Source organism: Vulpes lagopus, chromosome 5 (genome assembly GCF_018345385.1).
Source record: "Vulpes lagopus strain Blue_001 chromosome 5, ASM1834538v1, whole genome shotgun sequence".
In the NCBI taxonomy this organism is placed as follows: domain Eukaryota; kingdom Metazoa; phylum Chordata; class Mammalia; order Carnivora; family Canidae; genus Vulpes; species Vulpes lagopus.
Genome location: NC_054828.1, coordinates 99,417,527 through 99,440,469, shown reverse-complemented (window position 1 = coordinate 99,440,469; position 22,943 = coordinate 99,417,527). Strand labels below are relative to the sequence as shown.

Below are 22,943 nucleotides of genomic sequence, written 5' to 3'. Positions count from 1 at the left end.
ATCTTAATGTTTAGGTTTACACTTTTGCCTTGCAAGTATCTCTAGAACCTTGAAATGTTCATTGTTGGGTAGATGAGGGGAACCCAAGGACTCTTTCCCTCTTTTTTTTTTTTTTTTTTTTTTAAGATTTTATTGATTTATTCATGAGAAATACACAGAGAGAGGCAGAGACTTAGGCAGTGGGAGAAGCAGGCTCCCTGTCGGGAGCTGGATGTGGGACTTGATCCCAGGACCCCAGGATCATGACCTGAGCCAAAGGCAGATGCTCAACCACTGAGCCACCCAGGTGTCCTGACTCTTTCTCCCTTTATTCTAGTGTTACCTTGACAAGTATGGGGCCTACCTCGGTCCTGCTAGAAGCTCTGAGGCCCTGTTTCCTAGAGGACTTGAGGATACTAACCCTCTAGTGGTAACATATGTCTGTTTTCTTTATTACTTTTCTTGTTTCTGTAGGTTTTAGTTTCCACAGCAACACTGGCTTGGGGTGTGAATCTCCCTGCCCATACAGTCATCATCAAAGGCACCCAGGTGTACAGTCCAGAGAAGGGGCGCTGGACAGAGCTAGGGGCGCTGGACATTCTGCAGGTATAGAGCCTTTGAGGTTATTTTCAGTAGAGAAAAGTATCCTGTATATAAAATGCAAGGAGGCCACAAAAGGTGGCACATGGAAGGTGGGGTTCTATGAAGTAGAGGCCTGGGAACAAATCCATAAACTCTGTGGCCACGGCCCTCTTGGTTTCCCATCTCTGACCTAGATGCTGGGACGTGCTGGAAGACCCCAATATGACACCAAAGGTGAAGGCATACTCATCACATCTCATGGGGAGCTACAGTACTACCTGTCCCTCCTCAATCAGCAACTTCCTATTGAGAGCCAGATGGTTTCAAAGTTGCCTGACATGCTTAATGCAGAAATCGTGCTGGGGAACGTCCAGAATGCCAAGGTAGGGAAGGGCTCTGCTTTTGGCACTTCTCGCTTTCTCTAGAGGAGCCAAGGTATCAGGGGGTGGATGGTCTCCGTCGGGCTATGGGCCACCAGCATCTAGGGTCCTCCAATCCTGCACCCCATATCTTCGATGTGAGCTGTCTCTCAGAAGTCTGTTAAGTCTATGGCAGACAATTCCCCTTATTAACTAAGATCTTAGGACTGTCTTTTTAATAAGGAGATGTTGAAAACCTTCAGAAGACAATGTAATACACGTTTTCATAGTCAGGAACTAATTTTTAAGTGATCTATGGGAGCTCTTCATTTGGACATCATTTCTCCATACTAAGATCCACGAGCTCTCACTTCTTGTAGGATGCAGTGAACTGGCTCGGCTATGCCTACTTGTATATCAGAATGCTCCGATCCCCAACCCTTTATGGCATCTCTCACGATGACCTCAAGGGGGATCCCCTCTTGGACCAACGCCGACTGGATCTGGTTCATACTGCTGCCTTGATGCTGGATAAGAACAATCTGGTCAAGTATGACAAGAAGACAGGTAACTTCCAGGTGAGTGGGCTGAGGGATTAAGGTAGAGGTCTCAGTAAAAGTGGCAGCCCCAGAAGATGATTTTTCAAATTGCATTCTTGATTTGGATATTGCCTGTCAATTGCCTATTGCTTGGAACAGGAGAAAAACAGATGGGATTGGACTGTGGTCTTTGAATTTAGGAACTTCTAAAATGGCAAACTAGGTCTTGCTGATGCCTGCTTTATGCACTTGTGTCGAGGTGGAAAATTCAGTTGTCTTTTCTGTGTGGGCATCAGTTCACTGGTGGCCAGTGTATTGTGCCATCTTTCTTCAGTGTGTGGGCTGGGTTCTTGTGTTGACATTGATCTGGTGGGCACCCGTTGTGCACAGTGACAGATTGCCACTTGTTAATGATACCATTGCATTGAGCGTTTCTCCATTGTAGGTGACAGAACTGGGCCGTATAGCCAGCCACTACTATATTACCAATGACACAGTACAGACCTACAACCAGCTGCTGAAGCCCACTCTGAGTGAAATTGAGCTTTTCAGAGTCTTCTCCTTGTCCTCAGAGTTTAAGAACATCACTGTGAGAGAGGTGAGTCCATGTAGCATGTTGGGACAGGTGATTGGTACTCACCATTGAGTCATCAGATGGATTCTCTCTTTGGTCACCTGGCTTTTCCTTGACCTGTTTCCTTCTTTTGGCAGGAGGAGAAGCTGGAGCTGCAAAAATTGCTGGAGAGAGTGCCCATTCCTGTGAAGGAGAGCATTGAGGAACCCAGTGCAAAGGTGAGCCCACTCCTCTGCTTGGGAGAAGGAGTGAGTGGTTTTACAATTTTCTAAAAGGTGAACCTTGAATTCAAGTATATGTTTGGTGACCTGCTCAGTTCTCCCCATTTTTGCATTCTTCTCATATGTTCAGTTTATGTGGAGTAATGATTTTTTAATGGTTGTAAATCAAGATCTGGCATGGATCCCAGAGCAAATATGATTCACTTTTTTGGATTGGACTATTCAGTGATTGGCCACCGTCTGCCCAACCTTGCTTTTTTCCAGATCAATGTGTTGCTCCAGGCCTTCATCTCGCAGCTGAAATTGGAGGGCTTTGCACTGATGGCGGACATGGTGTATGTTACACAGGTGAGAGCAGAGTGGTGCTGCCAGAGGAGACCTGAACAGCTCCCTGCCCTGTGCTTTTGTGTATTTTGGAGAAAGTAGGCCTGACTCTAGTGAGGGGGAAGGAAAGCCAAGTTTTTGCCCTTCTTGGCTCAATGGTTGATGTGTGTCTGGTATAGCCAGTCTGTTCCACTGATCATGAGCATGCAGAGAGGTGCCTCTCTTGAGAAGGCTGTAAGACAATGCTGGGGAAAGCCACAAGACATGGTATCTGCTTTCCTACAGAGAATGACTTCTCACTATGGCTGCTGGGCTCTTAATGTAAAGGAGCAAAGGGCTCTATTAGCTGTGCTTTGTCTTTACCTCTAAGGGCAAGTCACTGGCATCCTTGCTTTTGCTAGACCACTATGTGCTAAGCAAGCTGAAGCTTTAAAAAATCATGCAATGAATATTAGGTTAAGATGTACAGTGAGCTTGAGCCATACTTCTCTAACTATTCTGTGTTCAGCAAGCATCTGCTATTCAAAAGATGAAAAGTAAGTACAAACGGACTTGGTTTTTGAGTGGTGTGACTAATTGCATGAGAGTTTGAGGTGATTGAGCCACTTGTTGGGTGGCTTCATTAGGTCTGGGAATAGTGGGGACTTAACAGAGGGAATGTTTTATCTTCCTTCAGTCGGCTGGCCGGTTGATGCGTGCTATCTTTGAAATTGTCCTGAACCGAGGTTGGGCACAGCTGACAGATAAGACGCTGAACCTCTGCAAGATGATTGATAAACGCATGTAAGGGCATAGGGAGCTGGAAAGCTGGTCACCATTAATTAAGGTCTCCAGACTGAGGGTGCGGTGGGGAAGCCTTGTAGTGCTCTTATCTCTGGCCCTCACTCATGAAGAGGGAACTTTCACTTGGGTGAATGTTGAGAAGAGGGAGGGCCCTTTGGGTAGAGCCCAGGAGTGGGGAGTGGTGGCTTTCAAGTCCCATTGCGGGTGCAGTTCTGGATGCCTTCCATTAAACTACTGTGTTTGTGTGGTCCTGGCTAACCTATTGGAAGCCATGGCAAGGGCTGTCATTTGTTTCCTTCCTGGCTAGGTGGCAGTCCATGTGTCCTCTGCGCCAGTTCCGGAAACTCCCTGAGGAAGTAGTGAAGAAGATTGAGAAGAAAAACTTCCCCTTTGAACGTCTATATGACTTGAATCATAATGAAATAGGTGTGTGGGAAGCTGTCCTCCTTATCCTTACCATTCAGACATCTTTTTGAGACTTCTTGCCAGTTCTGAGGCCTTCCTCTTGTCCTGTGTTCACTGCTCACATCCCACTGAAGTAACGAGGCTAGCTTTTAGTCTTGGGGCTCTGAATCCTCTGGGCTGTACTGGGAGTGGAGGGATTGTGCCACCTGTCCTCAGGGTCTGGTCTGCAGCTGTGCCTGGCAGGCTGGGCTGCAGCCCCAGTGCTCTGCTTTCCTTCTAGGGGAGCTTATCCGCATGCCGAAGATGGGAAAGACTATCCACAAATACGTCCACCTCTTCCCCAAGTTGGAGTTGTCGGTGCATCTACAGCCAATCACACGCTCCACCCTGAAAGTGGAGCTGACCATCACGCCAGACTTCCAGTGGGATGAAAAGGTGAGACTTTGCTTGGCAGAGGGACTACTTGCAGAGTGCTCCTGAGGAGAACTGGGTTGGAGTTGTGAGTCCACGCTGGCTCATGTTCCTGTTCCTTGTGTTGCTGTTGACAGGTTCATGGGTCATCAGAAGCATTTTGGATTCTGGTGGAGGATGTGGATAGTGAGGTGATACTCCACCATGAGTATTTTCTACTCAAGGCCAAGTATGCCCAGGATGAGCACCTCATCACGTTCTTCGTGCCTGTATTTGAACCACTGCCTCCTCAGTACTTCATCCGAGTGGTGTCTGACCGCTGGCTCTGTGAGTGTGTCTCTCTGTAGTTCCATAAAGGGAGATCTTCTGGGGGAATTCTAAGGGTGTCTTGCACTTTGTGCTGGGCTGGATTTTGTGGGGTTAGAGTGATAACTGCTGTTGCCTTGGTGTTTCCAGTGTGTAGGGAGGAGCTCTGAGGGGCCATTAGGTAAAGGGGAGGACTGCTCATGCCCCCACTCATTTCTGTTCTGCAGCTTGTGAGACCCAGCTGCCGGTCTCCTTCCGGCACCTGATCCTACCAGAGAAGTACCCACCTCCAACTGAGCTTCTGGACCTGCAGCCCTTGCCCGTGTCTGCCCTGAGAAACAGTGCCTTTGAGAGCCTTTACCAGGATAAGTTTCCTTTCTTCAACCCCATCCAGACCCAAGGTAGGTGTTTCCGTCCCCAGGTGGTTGTTTCCTTTGGGGGCCTTTTAAGGTTCCCTAGAGATAGAGGTGTTCTGTGGCAGGAATGGAAGTAGAGCACTCAGGTAGATGGAGCTCATCAGTGCCTACTGTTGGAGCACAACAGGACTTCATCCTTTCTCAGTCCTTGGTTACCATTAGATTTCCTTTGCTTTTTTGCGACGTGTCATGGGAGAGGGCCAGTAGAACAAGATCTTATCTGGTGCATTGCTGTTTCTCAGGAGCTCAGATTCAGGAGGCTGGATTCGTGCCCCTGTTGCTCAAGTATTGAACCAGTGTGTGCAGCATTGACTGAGGCCCCTTTCTCCCTCATTGGTTATTTTTTTCTTCAAAGATTTGATTTATTTGACAGAGAGCCAGGGAGCACAAGCAGGGAGGAAGGACAGCGGAAGAGAGAAGCAGATTCCCCAGTGAATAGGGAGCCTGACTTGGGGCTCAATCCCAGGAGCCCCGGGATCATGACCTGTGCTGAAGGCAGATGCTTAACCAACTGAGCCACCCCGGCTCCCTACCCCCTGCCCCGCATGGTTTTAAATAACAGCCAGGTTCACAGGGTATGCAGTGATTTCTAAGTTCTTTTGGCTGAGCACATCTGGGTGTTTTCTCTTTTATGTTTTTCACCATTCCGAGGGATTTGCCATTTGTGATACTACTATTAGTATCCTGGCAACTAGGCAGGGAGAGGCACCTTGACTGAACCAGATAATAAACAGAACTTGGACTTCAACTAGTCTGAATAGCAGGATTTAGGCTTTACCTTCTTTCTTTATTAGACCATTTCTAGGGAGCATAAGAGAGGGTTGGAGACCCTCCAGAGAAAGGTAGCCAGTTCTTTTTGTTCTACATCCTGGTCCCTGAGAAGAACTGCATAGAAGCATGGGATACTTGGCCTCCTTCCATCTGCCATCCTGCCGTCGTCTCCATGCTCCCTGAACTCTTGGTCCAGGCTCTTGCTCTGTTGCTTGTGTGTGAGGGGGGAAAAAATGAGGGGAGAGGTGTGATAGGCCGACTGCTGTGAGAGGCCTAATGCCGTTCGATTGGCTGGTGGCACTTGATGGCTGACTGGCTGGCTGAGTTTCTCTGAGGAGTGGTCTGAGTCTCTTCTCTCCTCTGCTCCTGCTGCTGTACCGGCTTCCAGTGTTCAACACTGTCTACAACAGTGACGACAACGTGTTTGTGGGGGCGCCCACGGGCAGCGGAAAGACCATCTGTGCAGAATTTGCCATCCTGCGGATGCTGCTGCAGAACTCGGAGGGACGCTGTGTCTATATCACCCCCATGGAGGCGCTGGCAGAGCAGGTAGGTGGCACGGTGTTGTGTCACACGTGAATTTTTCTGGAAGCTATTTTCATCTGAGCCTGGATCAAGATTTTCTAAATCCTTGAAATGCTTGAGGTCAGTTGGGGCAAGACTCTTTGCTTTCTTTTGTTCATGTCCTCAGTGTGTCATCTTTTAAGGGTTAATGTGGGATTGTAAAGTAGTTTGAGATCGACAGATCATCAAGGCTCTCTGTTAGGCTTTTTAGCTTGTCTTGTTAGAAATGAAACGAGACCTACCCTGGCCTCATGTTTCTCTGCCCTTCCTCTCTCTGCATGCTAGGTTTACATGGACTGGTACGAGAAGTTCCAGGACAGGCTCAACAAGAAGGTGGTGCTCCTGACGGGGGAGACTAGCACAGACCTGAAGCTTCTGGGCAAGGGCAATATCATCATCAGCACCCCTGAGAAGTGGGACATCCTCTCCCGGCGGTGGAAGCAGCGCAAGAATGTCCAGAACATCAACCTCTTCGTGGTGGATGAAGTCCACCTTATCGGGGGCGAGAATGGGGTATGGCACAGGCTCAGAGCTGTGACTGCCTGAGAGGCCTTGGCATTGGGACTTAGCCTGGGGTCTGAGGCCAGAGACCAGGTGCCGCTGCTTAGAAAATTCTGCTTGTCACTTTATTCCAAAGGTACAATGTGAGACTTTTTTGGTAGTCCTCTTGAAAAGTAGTATCGCTTAGTGGAGATTGGCTGCTATGGAGGAGATGGACCCAGAGATAGGAGAGCTCCTAATTAGAAGGAAGAGTGAGGCGACCGTTTCGAGGTGGTCGGCTGTACAGGAAGGCTTACTCTGGGTGCAGGCTTGGGATGGGGGTGCTCTGTGCCTATAGTGACTCCCTCCCTGTGTTCCAGCCTGTCTTAGAAGTGATCTGCTCCCGGATGCGCTACATCTCCTCCCAGATTGAGCGACCCATTCGCATCGTGGCCCTTAGCTCCTCGCTCTCGAATGCTAAGGATGTGGCCCACTGGCTGGGGTGCAGTGCCACCTCTACCTTCAACTTCCACCCGAACGTGCGTCCCGTGCCCTTGGAGCTGCATATCCAGGTAGGACCCGTCCTCCCCGCTCCTATGTGGCCTTGTTGCAGAGGACCAGGTCTGATGCCTGTCCCTTTGTTTTCCTCGGTCTCCAGGGCTTCAACATTAGCCACACACAGACTCGCCTGCTCTCCATGGCCAAGCCCGTGTACCATGCTATCACCAAACATTCTCCCAAGAAGCCTGTCATTGTTTTTGTTCCGTCCCGAAAGCAGACCCGCCTCACTGCGATTGACATCCTCACTACGTGTGCAGCTGACATCCAGCGGCAGAGGTGGGGCGGGGAGGGGCAGGGAGGGTTGGGTCACTGAGGTTGGCTCACCATGAAGAGCCTCCTGTTCGTGAGGGTGGGGATTAGCCCCATCGGGCTAGGGGCTGGCCAGCTGCAACGGTTGGAAGGGTCTTGCCAGGGTTGGGAAGCGCTCTGAGCCGATTCAGTGTCTGTGCTGCCTAGGTTCTTGCACTGCACCGAGAAGGATCTAATCCCGTACCTGGAGAAACTAAGTGACAGCACTCTCAAGGAAACGCTGTTAAATGGGGTGGGCTACCTGCACGAGGGCCTCAGCCCCATGGAGCGACGCCTGGTGGAACAGCTCTTCAGCTCAGGTGAAGAAAATTCTTGTGGCCAGAAGGAGGTCAGATGTAAGGGTATCACAGGCGATAGATATGAAATTTTAGGACGTAGGTGATACTTTCCTCCAGCAGACTCATCATCCTCAAAATTCTTTTCTGATGAGTTTATCTATTACCTCATTTGATCCTCCCGGTAACTTTGGAATATGGGTAGAATATCATGCCTACTTGCTAGATGAGAAAACAGGCATTGTAGAGGTGGTATTACTTCAGAATCTGGTTTTCTAGACCAGGACCTCTGACTGGTAGACCTGGCTTTCCACAGATACCACTCTCACCAAGTTTGTTAGATCTTAGAGGTGTAATAAACGCTCGAGCTGAGTCTCATTTGGGTGGTCTGTGTACCACTGTCCCTTGTTGACCTATGGCATTTCACGCAGAGTATTAGCACTCTGACGCTATTTGGTGGCACTGCAGTGGAGATGCTGGCACTCTTTGATGCTTGAATCTGTGGTTTGAGGCATGCTCACAGCTCAGTCTTGCTGTACGTACTGAGCCAGCCTATGACTGAGTTGGTGTTACCACGTTCCAGTCAGCAAGGCCAGTCTGTCAAGCAGATAGCTAAGCCTAGCTTTCCCTGAGCTTGGGATTCTATTCTAGGATTATCTCATTTCCTACAAGATAGTCTCCCAAGCAGGGCAGCAGCAGCATGGAGCCACCTCTTACAGTATTGCGTTAGCCCTTGTCATGATTAGGGCTCATTCCCAGCAAACTTTGCTCTGACTTCTCAAACGAAGCACAGGATAAGGCCCTACCTGCAAAGGAGACAGATCCTCCCAGGGAGCTGGCCTGCACTCAGTCATCCTCTCCCCTCTGCCTCTCAGGGGCTATCCAGGTGGTCGTAGCTTCTCGAAGTCTCTGCTGGGGCATGAATGTGGCCGCCCACCTGGTGATCATCATGGACACCCAGTACTACAATGGCAAGATCCATGCGTGAGTCTCACTGTGCTCTGCATTAATGGGAACCTTCTCCTAAAATGAACATAACAGGGCAGCCCGGGTGGCTCAGCGGTTTAGCGCCACCTTCAGCCCAGGGCCTGGTCCTGGAGACCTGGGATCGAGTCACACATCGGGCTCCCTGCATGGAGCCTACTTCTCCCTCTGCTTGTGTCTTTCATTAATAAATAAAATCTTAAAAAAAAAAACCAAAACATAAAATGAACATAACATCTGCAGATACAGAAATTATGAAGGAAAGGTGTTAGGGAGATGAAGAGCCAGCTGAGATTCCCCCACAGCCACATACATGTCTGAGAGAGTGTTTAGTCTTAGGCCCTAGGTTCACTTTTTTTTATTTTTTTAAAGATTTTTTTTATTTATTCATGAGAGACACACAGAGAGAGAGGGGCAGAGACACAGGCAAAGGGAGAAGCAGGCTCCATGTGGGGAGTCCGATGTGGGACTCAATCCCAGGACTCCAGGATCACATCCTGGGCCGAAGGCAGGCACTAAACCTCTGAGCCACCAGGGATACCCTGTAGGCTCACTTTTGCTTCTGTGGTCATCCTGTCACATTGCAGCAAGTTGGAGAACCAGGAAGTTTGAGGTGGAGATTAGGTAGTTGTTTATCTTACAGATGGGGAAAGTGACATGATCCAAGTCACACATCTGTGTGGTAACAAGAAGTAGAAGGTTCGGTTTTCCTCAGAAAGCTTGAATGATTTAATTCTTAATTTTTTCTCAAAATGTAGATTTTTTTTTTTTCCTGGAATATTCGCTGTGGGCTTATTTTTAACATCTGAAATTCATTCTAGGTTTGGATTTAAGTCAGGTGAGTGTCTAACTCCTGAGACACAGCTGTTTGGAAAGCTTGATCTACATATTTGATCCTTTCTTAGGGAGTTACTTGCTTTTGGCATTCACTGGGTTTGTAGCTTTGGTTCAAGGACCCTGATTTGCATTCTCAACTCTTACAGTCTCAACTCTTACACTTGAAAATCACAATGATATAGAGAGAAACAAGTGAAACTAGTAACTGAGCACAGGAAGTGCTCGGGGGATAGCTGTAATTGTCCACTGTCTCCCACATTTGCGTTTTATTCTTTGGCATTGAGGGAGTCTGAGCTGCCTGAGTGCGGTCTCCATGTGGATGCCTCTTTGCCACCTTTCTTCTCCTCTGTCCCCAGGTACGTGGATTACCCCATCTACGATGTGCTTCAGATGGTGGGCCATGCCAACCGCCCACTGCAGGATGACGAGGGGCGCTGTGTCATCATGTGCCAGGGCTCTAAAAAGGTCATTCCTGGTCTCAGAGCAGATTCTTTCTTAGGTGTATTTCCTTGTTTACATTCTTCTGTTAGCTTCTGTTTCTTTTATTTTCCACATTGCTTTTATGATAAGCCTCTCGGCACATGGAATTTTGTACCCTTTGTTTTTGCTGCTGCTGACTCCACATGTTGAGGTCTTTACTTTCTGGCTGGTTCTTCATATACTGTTAGGCCTGTTTGACTTGCTCTATCCATGTTCCCATTGTAGAATGGCCAATGAGGCCAGTGGGACCAGGCATACACACCTAGTCAGTACAGTGAGTTCTTCCATTGTTGTGTTAGCTGGGTCTGTAACACAGGGCCATTCCCTGTTGATTTGCCCTTAGCCCTTTTTTGTGACCGTGTTGTCATTGACTCTTTATTGCCATCTCTCCTTTTCCAATCTACAGGATTTCTTCAAGAAGTTTTTATATGAGCCTTTGCCAGTAGAGTCCCACCTGGACCACTGTATGCATGACCACTTCAATGCCGAGATTGTTACCAAGACCATAGAGAATAAGCAGGATGCCGTGGACTACCTGACCTGGACCTTTCTGTACCGCCGCATGACACAGAACCCCAATTACTACAACCTGCAGGGTCAGTGGACTGTGGAGTGCACAGTATCCTTCTGTGGTTCTCATGGCCCTTGCCGGCCATCTCCTGGTGACTCCCTACTTCTCTCTCACCTTCACAGGCATCTCCCATCGTCACCTGTCTGACCACTTGTCAGAACTTGTGGAGCAGACCCTGAGTGACTTGGAGCAGTCCAAGTGCATCAGCATTGAAGACGAGATGGATGTGGCACCCCTGAACCTGGGCATGATTGCTGCTTACTATTACATCAACTACACCACCATTGGTGAGGGGCTGGCAGGGGCTGGTGTCTGGGGAGCCCAAGCTAAAGGAGTCTCATGCAGGGGCCTGCAGCCCAGTGGGTGAGAGGGCACAGGGCTTCTAGCATCCTGTGTGTTCATTAGAGGGATGTATCGTGGGGTAGTACAGGGGTAGGGTAGCCCAGGCAGTTAACTCTCCTCCCTGCTCCTTTTCTGCCTGCTTCTGACTCCTCCCCTTTCTCCTTATCTTTGGCTGTCAGAGCTCTTCAGCATGTCCCTGAATGCCAAGACCAAGGTGCGAGGGCTTATCGAGATCATCTCCAATGCGGCAGAGTATGAGAACATTCCCATCCGGCACCATGAAGATAACCTCCTGCGACAGGTGAGGAGGACATCGTGGATTCGGGACCACATCTTTAGAGTTGAAACTTGGCCTGTGTGCCCGGAGCATGCGGTGTTTCTGCCACCACAGGAAGACCCCAACACATCACTCACACTTCTCTGTTTTTAAGGGTTGTAGGCTTCCGGCAGCGGGTGGTACTTTGGGCCTGAGAGCTGTTCTTGGGGAGGGTCACTTGTCCATTATCAGCTCTTTATTTTTCTTCCACTCTCCAGTTGGCTCAGAAGGTCCCCCACAAGCTGAATAACCCTAAGTTCAATGACCCACATGTCAAGACCAACCTGCTTCTGCAAGCTCACCTGTCCCGCATGCAGCTGAGTGCTGAGCTGCAGTCAGATACAGAGGAAATTCTTAGCAAGGTATGGTGTGGGTGCAGGTGTGGGTATGGAGTGGAGGGGCTGGTGGTGGCCTGTGAAGTAGCAGTTCCAACCTTTCCTTCTCTTGCACTCCTATCCTGGTTCAGGCAATCAGGCTCATTCAGGCCTGTGTGGATGTCCTCTCCAGCAATGGGTGGCTTAGCCCTGCTTTGGCAGCTATGGAACTGGCCCAGATGGTAACCCAAGCCATGTGGTCCAAGGACTCCTACCTGAAACAGCTGCCACACTTCACTTCAGAGCATATTAAACGTTGCACAGACAAGGTGAGTTGGGTCTGGACCTGCATGGTTGGATGGCTGAGCCAGGTGTCCTGGGATTTGGGGGGTGGGAGGGTTGTGTTTGGGGAAGGGTGAGTCAGAGCAGGGGGGAGTTCTAATTTCTCTGAGGGTGTTACATATTGAGATGCTAGAGAGCCTGACAGTTGTACAGTTGTGAGCTGTGTTCTTTCTGAAGCTGTGTATGGATGCTCTGATGGTATAGGAAGTAAGATTAGCAGCTGTCGAGCCAAATTCCATTTGCTGTTACTCTGTGTTCTCCTTCCCTGACCTCTGAATACCCCTGCAGGGAGTGGAGAGTGTTTTTGACATCATGGAGATGGAAGATGAAGAGCGAAATGCACTGCTTCAGCTGTCTGACAGCCAGATCGCTGATGTGGCCCGCTTCTGCAACCGCTACCCTAATATTGAGCTTTCTTACGAAGTGGTGGATAAGGATAGCATCCGCAGGTGAGCCAGGGCTGGCCGGGCGCCCTGCCCCAGGGTCCCTGCTGGGCACACAGTGACAGGGCCATCCCACTGCACTACCTCGGTGCTGATGTGCTCCCCCCTCTTGTCCCCTACAGTGGTGGGCCGGTTGTGGTGCTGGTACAGCTGGAGCGGGAAGAGGAGGTCACAGGCCCTGTGATCGCACCTCTCTTTCCACAGGTAGGTCCTAGGAGCTGGACAGAAAGAAAAACCGGATGGAAAACTTCCTGAAATTTCCTTCTAGAAGATAGTTTGACAGAGCTAGCTAATTTATTTATTGATTTAGTTTTTAATTTTTATTTTATTTAAGGATTTTATTTATTTATTCATGAGAGACACACAGAGAGAGGCAGAGACACAGGCAGAGGGAGAAGCAGGCTCCATGCAGGGAGCCTGATGTGGGACTCGATCCTGGGTCTCCAGGATCAGGGCCTGGGTTGAATGCTGGCACTAAACCACTGAGCCACCTGGGGATCCCTAGCTAGCTAATTGAAACTAAATTGTCAAAAGGCATCTCAAAAATAAACAAACAAACAAAACAAAACAAAAAACCACAAAAGGCATCTCAAATGAACTCCATGTTTAAGTACTAGGATGAAGTTTCTTTTGGAAGACTTATCCATCCACTAGATCCAGAGTTCAAGGTTACATTGTCACTTGGGGAGGGAAATTTAGAGTAATGATAAGACACAAGGCTGAGAGTTTAATCTTGGGGCTATTGGTGGTTTTTTTTTTTTTTTTTTTTTTGCTTTAAAACAATTTAGGGGGCAGCTCCAGTGGCACAGTGGTTTAGCGCCATCTGCAGCCCGGGGTGTGATCCTGGAGACCCAGGATTGAGTCCCACATCAGGCTTTCTGCATGGAGCCTGCTTCTCCCTCTTCCTGTGTCTCTGCCCTCTGTCTTTGCTCTCTGAATGAATAAATAAATAAATCTTAAAAAAACAAAACAAAAAAAGAAAGCCAGGAAGTTTTTTAAAAAAATAAAAAAATTTAGGAAAAAAATAAAATAAAAAAATAATTTAGGTGAGTGGTCATTGTGGAAAACACCAGTTACACAGTATTGTCAACCCCTATGAATGTTAAGATGAATTTGTCTTTTTTTTTAAGATTTTTATAATTTATTTGAGAGAGCACCAGTGGTGTGGGGAGGGAGAGGGTGCCACCCTGCTGAGTAGGAAGCCCAATGTGGGGCTTGATCCCAGGACCCCAGGATCATGACCTGAGCAGAAGGTAAGGACTTAACTGAGCCACCCAGGTGCCTCATGAATTTGGTTTTTTGTTTTTTGTTTTTTTTTTTAGATTTTATTTATTCATGAGAAACAGAGAGAGGCAGAGACATAGGCAGAGGGAGCAGCAGGCTCCATGCAGAGAGCCTGATGCCGGAATCGAATCCAGAACTCCGGGATCATGCCCTGATTTAAAGGCAGATGCTCAACTGCTGAGCCACCTAAGCATCCCATGAATTTGTCTTTAAAGACAAATTCTCTTCCAAGATAGTTGGGCTTTTCTATGTGGTGGATCTTCTCCTTTCTCACTACCACTTAACTCCATTTCCAGTTACTTAGTACTTTATGACCAGAAAGAAAATCTGATCTTTATATGAGAATAATTGAGGACTGAAAGCAGAAACCAGAAACATTGTAATGTTTAATTTCACAAACTAGTGGTTTAAAAAATTCTGGGGAAAGAGTTCATTAAACTGGAACACCTCGACTTTCTGACCGGGGTGGCCAGTGCAAAGGCTTTTGATAGAGGCACGGCCTGCTTTGGATCCTCTTTGTTGGCAGGCTCATATCCAGGTTAACATGTTTTACTTACCTGGCACATGTGCTTTTTGCTTAAAACAGTCTCTGAGGGACTCAGCTGCCAGACCCTAGACTAGATCTCTAATAGTGGTATCTTGGACTCGTTGGCAAGCACAAATAGGAGAAGGTGTTTCGAAATAAATAAGGAGGGACACCTGGGTGGCTCAGTGGTTGAGCCGCTGCCTTTGGCTCAGGACTTGATCCCACAGTACCGGAGGGAGCCTGCCTCTCTCGGTGTCTCTCATGTCTTACATTTTTTAAAAAACAAAATAAATAAGGAAATGAGCCTAGATCAACAATAAGTTCATTAACTTAAAAACTGAGTTCATTTGACATAGCTTTTTGACAGTTTCAAAATCTACTGAATTGTCTTTCAGGAGGAAATTTTATTTCATTTTTGGGAAGAGGTTTTTTTTTAAAATATATATTTATTTTATTTTATTTATTCATAGAGACACAGAGAGAGAGAGAGGCAGAGATACAGGCAGAGGGAGAAGCAGGCTCCATGCAGGGAGCCTGACGTGGGACTCGATCCTGGGTCTGCAGGATCATGCCCTGGGCTGAAGGCAGCGCTAAACCGCTGAGCCATCGGGGCTGCCCAAGAGTTACTTATTTTAGAGCTTGTGTACAAATGGGAGAAGGGGCAGAGGGAGAGAATCTCAAGCAGACTCCTTGCTGAGTGAGGGGCCCAGTGGACACAGGTCTCAATCCCGGGGCCCTGGGATCATGACCTGAGCTGAAATCAAGAGGTGGCTGTTTAACAGACTAAGCCACCCAGCTACCCCCAAGAGGAAATTTCCTATGGCTTTCTGTATGGTTTTTTGTTTTCCTACTTTTATAACCATTTCCATGGTCTCAGGTCCGTCAAGTTTTACATGCTGAAATTCATGCCTTTTGTTCATTGCAGAAACGTGAAGAGGGCTGGTGGGTAGTGATTGGCGATGCCAAGTCCAATAGCCTCATCTCTATCAAGAGGCTGACCCTGCAGCAGAAGGCCAAGGTGAGTGAGTGCAGGCCCTAGCATTTCTTCTGATACTGGGTCAGGATGAGATTTTCCCACATGTCCATGCTCACCCTGATTTCTGCCTGCTTTCTCTAGGTGAAGCTTGACTTTGTAGCCCCAGCCACTGGTGCCCACAACTACACTCTGTATTTCATGAGTGATGCTTACATGGGCTGTGACCAGGAATACAAATTCAGCGTGGATGTGAAGGAAGCAGAGACAGACAGTGACTCAGACTGAGTCCAGAGCACATACTCTTACAAAGAGGAGAGTCGCCTCTGAATTAGGAGCATGTACCGTTTTGTGGAGACCAGGTCCTTTGGCATGAGGTCCAGCCAGTCAGTGCAGTGCTGTCCCAGCCCCTCCTGCTCCTCTGCCCTCTTACTACCTTGCCATCCAGATGTTGGATCCTTTGCTCGCTGGTCCCCTGTAGCTGTCAATCATCGACTATGTACAGCATTTTTAGGCTTGTTCTATGTAGTTCCTTTTGTTAGATCTTCTAATAAAATAACCTGGAAAAACCATTCGTCTTTGTAATGTTCCCAAATTAAAGTTTCTTTCCTCTACCTAAGGCCCTTGACTGAAAACATTTGTTTTTTTTTAGCCATTGAACTTGATTATCTGAATACTTCTAGAGGCTGGGCTGCTCTTTGGTTGGGTTCTCACCTGCAGCCTTTCCAGTCAGCGTGTAGGAAGGAGCAAGGTTAGACAGCTGTCAGATGCTTGCCCTTTTCTCCCACCCCTGCTGTTACCCAGATCTCAGCACTGCTGTAGGAACTAACGCTGAACTTGAGACTCCCAAGATCTGCAGTGTCCCCTCCAGTAAGGGGATTAAAATGCACCAGCTGGGTATGGCTCAGTGTTAGTAAACCAATTCTCTGATCTAGACCTACAAAATTTCCTCTTCAGATTCTTGCCTTCTGTTGTTTAGGAATAACCGGGCAGAAAACTGGAAGATAATTTTCAAGCGTAGTTTCTATAGGTCAGCAGTTTTCCAGTACTAGGATCTTAGGACCCCTTTTATGCCACAAAAAACTAACCGCAAAGATATTTTATCATCTTGGTTATGTCTTTTTTTTTTTTTTTTTTAAAGATTTTACTTATTTATTCATGAGAGACACAGAGAGAGAGGCAGAGACACAGACAGAGGGAGAAGCAGGCTCCATGCAGGGAGCCCTATGTGGGACTTGTTCCCAGGTCTCCAGGATCAGGCCCTGGGCTGAAGGTGGCACTAAACTGCTGAGCCACCCGGGCTGCCCATCTCGGTTATGTCTATCGATGTTTACTCTATTAAGGATTAAAATTAAAAGAATGCATTTAAAAATAACATGAAAAATACCTTCTAAAACAAATCCAGGGGGAAAACTGACCGCATTTTACAAATCTCATTAGACCATGTCTGCTCTAATGGAAGACATTCTCGGGCAACCTGGGTGGCTCAGCGGTTTAAGCACCTGCCTTCCACCCAGGGTGTGATCCTGGGGTCCCGGGATCAAGTCCCATGTCAGGCTCCCTGCATGGAGCCTGCTTCTCCCTCTGCCTGTGTATCTGCCTCTCAGGAATAAATAAATAAAATATTTAAAAAAACAAAAAAAGACGACGACGACATTCTCATAGCTGTAATTTTGCACATTATATGTTGAAGTGAAATGAAGTAAAACTATTTATACAGATACGAAGTCAGAAAAGGGTTTTTAAAGCCTTTTCAGATGATTAGCTATTTCATATTACACTACAAGTGGTAAGTTTTATTAAGGCAATGTGGAATCTGAAACTATCAAATAAGCTTGCTGTACTCTTGTGTTAAAACACTGGTCTTAGGGTACCTGGGTGGTGCAGGCACTTAAACATCTGACTTGATTTCAGAAGTTCAGGGCATGACCTCAAGGTTGTGAGATAGAGCCCCATTTTGGGCTCTACTTGGTGTGGAGTCTGTTTGAAAGTCTCTCCCTCTCCCCCCTCCCACTTGTGCTAATAAATCTTTAAAAAAACACCCTGCCTTATTCCTTTTTGAAGATTTTATTTGAGAAATAGAATGCATGATCAGGGGGGCGGGACAAGAGAGGGAGAAGCAGACTCCTTGCTGAATAAGGAGCCTGACACAACCAACTGAGCCACCCAGGAGCCCCCCACTTTATTTCTTAAGATTTTATTTATTTGGTCTTACACTTTTGACTGAATCTCTTCACCACGAATGATCTTGTAATATGCATTAGTCATTTTCCAAATGTTGCTTCACTGATTTAGGCAGATCTTCTAAATAATACATCATACAGATCACATCTGTTAATACCACCAATCTCATCAGAAGAGTCTAAGTGTTAGGAAGATGTCAAGCTCATGGTGGCAATACAAGTTTTCAAAAATTCTAATTTTTGCTTGAGGGCATTTTTTTATTGGTAACACCACCAGTTTCCCTTGAAGCAAAAGGCTCACTCCATCTATTCCTGAAAAAACCATCTGCCAATTAGCCAAGCCTAAGTAACAGAATTTGCCAGTTTTTTCACGTAAAAAAGGGGCCATCAAGACAGTTCAGCATGCAGTTCTACTACACATCTGCTTTTCGTCAAGACAGCCTAAATTCAGTGTATGGCAGAGGGCCTTATCCTGCTTCCAACTGTCGGCAGGTGAGCTGTCTTCTCAGGGGTCAAGATTTAACACAATTTTTAATTGTTCTATGCAAGACAACCCTAACCAAAGTTGCCACTGTTTTTACTGTGAGGGCCAAGCAGCGAAGACTATGAGCACTAGTATGGGGTGTCACTGCTTTGATTCCTGCCACAGCTGACTGCTGTCCCCTGACAGGCTCTCAAGACTGCACTCTGAGAGCCACTGCACTGGACATGGCCTCAGCAGTCTTTTCAAAACCTAAGGTCATGATTTCTGTGGTATATAAAATCAGGTGACGACTGTTGCTCTGGGGATGGTCTTCAAGTCAAAACCCATTTGGAAGGGACTTTCAGAAGACAACTTGAGAGACTGAAAGACTGATTAAGGAGTGATTCTCTACCTTTTAAATTATCATGCCCCTAATGAGTCTTACTAGACATCTTTTTTCTATTCGCCCAGACCACGGATGTTAATATTGGTGGTCCATTAGAGAGCCGCAAATTACGGTCTCTAAGATTTTTTTTGCTCCCCGACCTGAGAACCAATTTTCAGCCCCACTGAGAATGTATGGCCTATAGCCAATAGTAACTCCCTCTTAGGGTTCCTATCCTTCCCATTTATCTTTCAGCATTTCCAGTTGCCACTACAGCATAATGGCACAGAAGATACATGAGAGTTCCTAAGGGAAAGGAGAAACATTCTAAACCAGCCTACATTAAAAAAATTTCCTTCAATACTGACTGAATGTCTTAAATTTAAGGATTTACCCAGAAATCAGGAAGGCAGGACCTATTTCAGAAAAGGACTCACCATGGAATTCTTTTAAGTTGGGAATATCTTTATAAAATAGGATTTGGGACTCAGATGACCTATTTCTATAAAGCTTTCAATTTCTGAAAAGCTTAAGATGTATCCCCTGTACATAAAGATATGGTGACTATAAATACTATATTCACCACCACCCCTGCAAAATTTTTTAACACTGTGCTCTCAAGAAAGCAAAATCTGTGGTGTAACCACAACACACTGATGTTCCATAGCTCTTTACCATGGGCCCCATGTCAAAGGAGGGGAAGAGTGAGTGGTTCTGTGGCTCTGCACTTCTACCCAAGTCTGAATGGAAAAGAGCCAGGTTAAACAAAGGTCAAGGATGCTCCTCCAGGTCCTCTTGGGGCTGGGAAAGTCTTATGACATTTTCTGGGGAATCATAATTGTGTCCAAAGTCAAGTGGCTCAGATGCCTTCTGGTCGCTGATACTTCCAGAAGGCCACCTCCCCGTCATCACTGCAGGAGGCCAGGAGCCCCTGCTCCTTGGGGTTCCAGGCCACACAGTTGACATCCTGGGAATGGGCCTGAGGCAAGTGGGCTGTCAGGGAGAAGGTGGGCTGCTGTGGATCTGAGCTGGGATCCTCCTCAAACACACGGATGGCATCATCCCCACAAGCTGTAGCCAGGGCCCCTGTCAGCTGACACCTGGGAGGAACATGTGCATTGGTGAGTATGCAGGTGGCTCCTCCCTCTCCAATCTGGCAAATCAGGCAGAAGAGATTGGTTCTACAGTCCTTGGGCAGCTCTTCCCAACCTTCAGGCCTCAGCCACAGGTCTATTAGTGAAGAGCTTCCCTAACACAGCCACAAACACCATCCCCTAATTCTTCAAGTGCTGCCACCTAGTTTCCTCAGTCAACCCAAAAAACTCTATGATTCTGAACTGCACTTTTCTTACGTAGCGTAAGCAGCTTCTCTTATAAGTTATTCTTAACCATTTCTTTAAACAGTAACAGGTTGTTGAATTTTGCCATACTTAAGGTCACTTGTCATTCCCAAACATTTGCTAGTATAAAGCTTAGGTGCATATCAACTATTTTTATGGTTTGGATTATTTCCTATGGATAGATTCCTAGGGCCAGAATTGCCCTCTGACCACTCCTTTATGAATGGTATGGCTTCTCTACACTCCATAAGGGTAGAGTCAGGGTTACCAACCCATAAAAATCCTAACCATGAACCCAAATTCTACAATAACCTTGGATGTACGAGACTGTGTGACACCCCCCTCCCTCCAACACAAGGCTGATGCTGCCGTCACAGCCTGTGATCTTAAAGTAGGTACAGACCCGGTTCTGTAAGTCTGTTCCCTGCTCCTGAGACCCTTAGGCTGGCCAGCCCCAGGCCAGCATGGTACACAGTCTGCCTAATCTGAAGAAATGAAGGGGGCTGCTCTCTGTTTCCATGTATTCCTAAAGGTGGTAGGAGCACAGGGTTTTGTCTTCTCTAAAATCTCTCCAAACAGGTGGGTGTGGGGATGGAGGTCTTACCAAGCAACGTCGTAAATGGTCCTGGAGTGGAAGCCCGACAAAGTGCAGATACATTTCCAGCTGGGGTCAGAGCCGCTGCATGCCACCCCTGTACAACAGACTTCTCTGAGCCGAAGACAGGTCTGTGTCCGGGGGACCTCAGGGGAGGAGCTGCTAATCTGCCCTCCCTCACCCCCATCTTCAGTCATGAGTCCTCATCCTTACTGATCTGCCTTACATACTGCGGTCAGATGGATTTTTACAGCAGAATTCTAAGAAGGAAAGGTCCTGTTCCTTAAAAACTTTGCAGCAGACTATGTCTGACTAGTTAGCCTGCCTTTTAAGGCCACCAACCAGCCCACCCAGCCACCTGACCCACCTTATTACTCCCCAAATCCTTTATACCCTATGCTCCAACTAAAGGGATCATGATTCCTGGCATAAATCTAGGCTTTTGCACCTTCAATGCCTTTGCTCATGCTGGTCTGTTTCAACCCAGAATTATCTTCTCGTGTTAAAATCCTATACACACTTTCAAGTTCAGATGGAATGGCTCCTTTTCCACACAGCCATCCTTGATTCCGCCAGAACTCGCTTGGGAGCCCTCTCGTGGCACATCTCTCTTACTACTCCAGTTTGCTGTGATTTATCTCTAGGTCTTAGACCCTTAGTACACTGTAAACCTCATGAGAGAGGAGTCTCCTTTAGGTCTCAGACTGGCCACTCACCTTGCTCATTGTCTGGTAGATACTGGCGCCAGATACGCACAGTACGGTCATCACTGCAAGATGCCAAGCGCTGGCCACTGGGGTCAAAGGCCAAGCTCCACACAGTGGATTCATGGCCTTCAAGGGTGGCACAACATACCCAATCATCCTCTTCCTCCCGGTAGAGCTTTACTGTGTCGTCATAGCTGGCAGAGGCTAACAGCTGGGGGAAGGAAGGGAACTCAGCACTTGTCTATAGGGCTCAGGAAGTGCCTATAGTACCAGTGCCTCTCCCAGCTAGGACAGTCCCAGAGATCTGTCTCTATAGAGGGATTAATAACGTTTTTTCATCACAGACAGAGATCCCCATAGAAGCCAGGTTGAGGCTGAAAAGCAGAGAAAGGCTGGGTACAACTCTCCACACCAAAATTCCTTCCCACTAAGATAACTTCACCCCACTCTTACCTCCTGGCTTGGGTGCCAAACCACATGCTTGACATCCTGTGTGTGAGAGTTGAGGACGCTGACGCATTCATACTCATCTTCTTCATCAACTACGGGAAAGAAAAAGAAAGGAGCCCACGAGCTGACCTCGTCAGGGACACAGAGGGGGATGGCTGATTACTGGCTCCCAACTCCATCGAGATGGATTTAGACTCACCTTCCCAGACCCACACACTCTTATCTCGGCTGCAGGTGGCAAGAAGGTTGCCAGAAGGGGCCCAGGCCACTGACTTGACCTCATTTTCATGGCCCTCTAGAGTAGTTACACACTGTGAAAAGAGAAGAGGAACAAGAATCAAGCAACTAAGATCTCTGGTGTTCTTTGCATGGGTACAGCCCAGCTAGCCCAGATAGGCTCAGGTTCCTGAACCAGACCTGGGGAGCAAAAAGGCAACAATCCTGCTCCCATCCACCCTGGTTACCTCAAAGTCATCCTGGTTCTTTTTCCAAATGCAAGTGGTAGCATCGAAACTGGCAGAGGCCAGGTAATTGCCACACGGAGACCAGGCCACCTTCCGCACGGTGCGCTGGTGGCCTTCGGAAAGGACAGATTTGCAGATCCAGCTGTCACCTAAGAGCAAAGGACAGGCCAAGCTCTGGAGCTGGGTGCACAAGAAGGTAGAGAAGCACTATCAATCCGATGGGCAATGGGGGGATTATCTGGTCGGTGCATTTAAAAGCGGAAAGCTGTAACTACTACTTCCTCCACCTCCCCTGCAGGCATCCTTCTAAAACAACCGGAGGAGCCACCTACCTTATTTAAAACTGTCAATGGCTCCCAAATGCCCTCAGGATAAAATGTAAACTTCACATTGGGTCACAAATTACTCTGCAGATTACATTCCCACCACCCTTCTCTCCTTTTCCGGCCTCAGCAACTATCATAACTTCCTCAACAGTTCTGGCCTACTGACGTTTTTGCTTCCTCTACTCGCCAACTCCTTTACCCACAAAGTCTCTCCTAGAGTGAATAACGTCTAACTCAAGGCAGCTTCTCACTTAGCCCCTTGGCCTGTAACCTCATTCAGGGTGGGCTTGTCCCAAAGGCCGCGTACTCCCCGAGCCCAGCACCCACAGCACGCGCACGCTGAAGCCCCGGCAGCAGGGGTGGTGCAGCCAGACTGGGCCTGACCTTCGGTGCCCCAGATGCGGACTCTACGGTCACCACCGCACGACGCCAGCAGGGTTCCCGTGGGGTTCCAGGCCAAGAACCAGCACCGGGAGTCCGGGTGCGCCGGGACGCGGCCTAGCAGCACCAGCGAGTCCTTCATGGCGGCCCCCAGCAGGATGTGGAGGAGGTGGACAGAGGCGACCGCGCCGACGGCGAGTCCGGCAGTGCAAACCTCCGCGACGCCCACTCAGGCCTCGGACGGCCTTCAGTCTCCGCCGACTTCCGCCCGAGGGCCCGGGTCTTCCTGGGAACTGAAGTGCCCGCGGCTGCGACCGTGCTGCCCTCTGGGAGTTGTAGTCAATTTGCCAACCCACCCTCCACCCCGCCGGCAGCCAG

The 22,943-nt window shown here is 48.0% G+C and overlaps 2 protein-coding genes across 2 annotated transcripts in view; one reads left to right on the top strand and one right to left on the bottom strand.

Annotated features, from left to right (window-relative positions):
• SNRNP200 (small nuclear ribonucleoprotein U5 subunit 200) overlaps positions 1–15,843 on the top strand; it is a 32,664-nt gene extending 16,821 nt beyond the window's left edge. The window contains exons 19-45 of the mRNA XM_041756047.1: positions 454–585; positions 756–944; positions 1,301–1,498; positions 1,905–2,057; positions 2,171–2,251; positions 2,519–2,602; positions 3,255–3,361; positions 3,669–3,787; positions 4,047–4,201; positions 4,315–4,504; positions 4,711–4,884; positions 6,059–6,219; positions 6,520–6,747; positions 7,095–7,286; positions 7,373–7,551; positions 7,732–7,883; positions 8,735–8,843; positions 10,037–10,145; positions 10,567–10,756; positions 10,854–11,018; positions 11,253–11,374; positions 11,608–11,751; positions 11,856–12,032; positions 12,334–12,494; positions 12,611–12,692; positions 15,224–15,316; positions 15,416–15,843. Coding sequence (XP_041611981.1) covers positions 454–585; positions 756–944; positions 1,301–1,498; positions 1,905–2,057; positions 2,171–2,251; positions 2,519–2,602; positions 3,255–3,361; positions 3,669–3,787; positions 4,047–4,201; positions 4,315–4,504; positions 4,711–4,884; positions 6,059–6,219; positions 6,520–6,747; positions 7,095–7,286; positions 7,373–7,551; positions 7,732–7,883; positions 8,735–8,843; positions 10,037–10,145; positions 10,567–10,756; positions 10,854–11,018; positions 11,253–11,374; positions 11,608–11,751; positions 11,856–12,032; positions 12,334–12,494; positions 12,611–12,692; positions 15,224–15,316; positions 15,416–15,559 — 3,990 coding nt within the window. The 3' untranslated portion in view covers positions 15,560–15,843. The remainder of the gene's footprint in view (positions 1–453; positions 586–755; positions 945–1,300; positions 1,499–1,904; positions 2,058–2,170; positions 2,252–2,518; positions 2,603–3,254; positions 3,362–3,668; positions 3,788–4,046; positions 4,202–4,314; positions 4,505–4,710; positions 4,885–6,058; positions 6,220–6,519; positions 6,748–7,094; positions 7,287–7,372; positions 7,552–7,731; positions 7,884–8,734; positions 8,844–10,036; positions 10,146–10,566; positions 10,757–10,853; positions 11,019–11,252; positions 11,375–11,607; positions 11,752–11,855; positions 12,033–12,333; positions 12,495–12,610; positions 12,693–15,223; positions 15,317–15,415) is intronic.
• Positions 15,844–17,322: 1,479 nt separating this feature from the next.
• On the bottom strand, positions 17,323–22,850 carry CIAO1 (cytosolic iron-sulfur assembly component 1). The gene is made up of 7 exons (XM_041756049.1): positions 22,569–22,850; positions 21,859–22,007; positions 21,594–21,705; positions 21,398–21,486; positions 20,954–21,155; positions 20,247–20,334; positions 17,323–19,402 (listed from the first exon to the last, which is right to left on the bottom strand). The coding sequence occupies exons 1-7, from the start codon at positions 22,705–22,707 to the stop codon at positions 19,162–19,164; spliced, it is 1,020 nt and encodes a 339-aa protein (XP_041611983.1). The 5' UTR covers positions 22,708–22,850; the 3' UTR covers positions 17,323–19,161.
• Between the last annotated feature and the right edge of the window lie 93 nt (positions 22,851–22,943).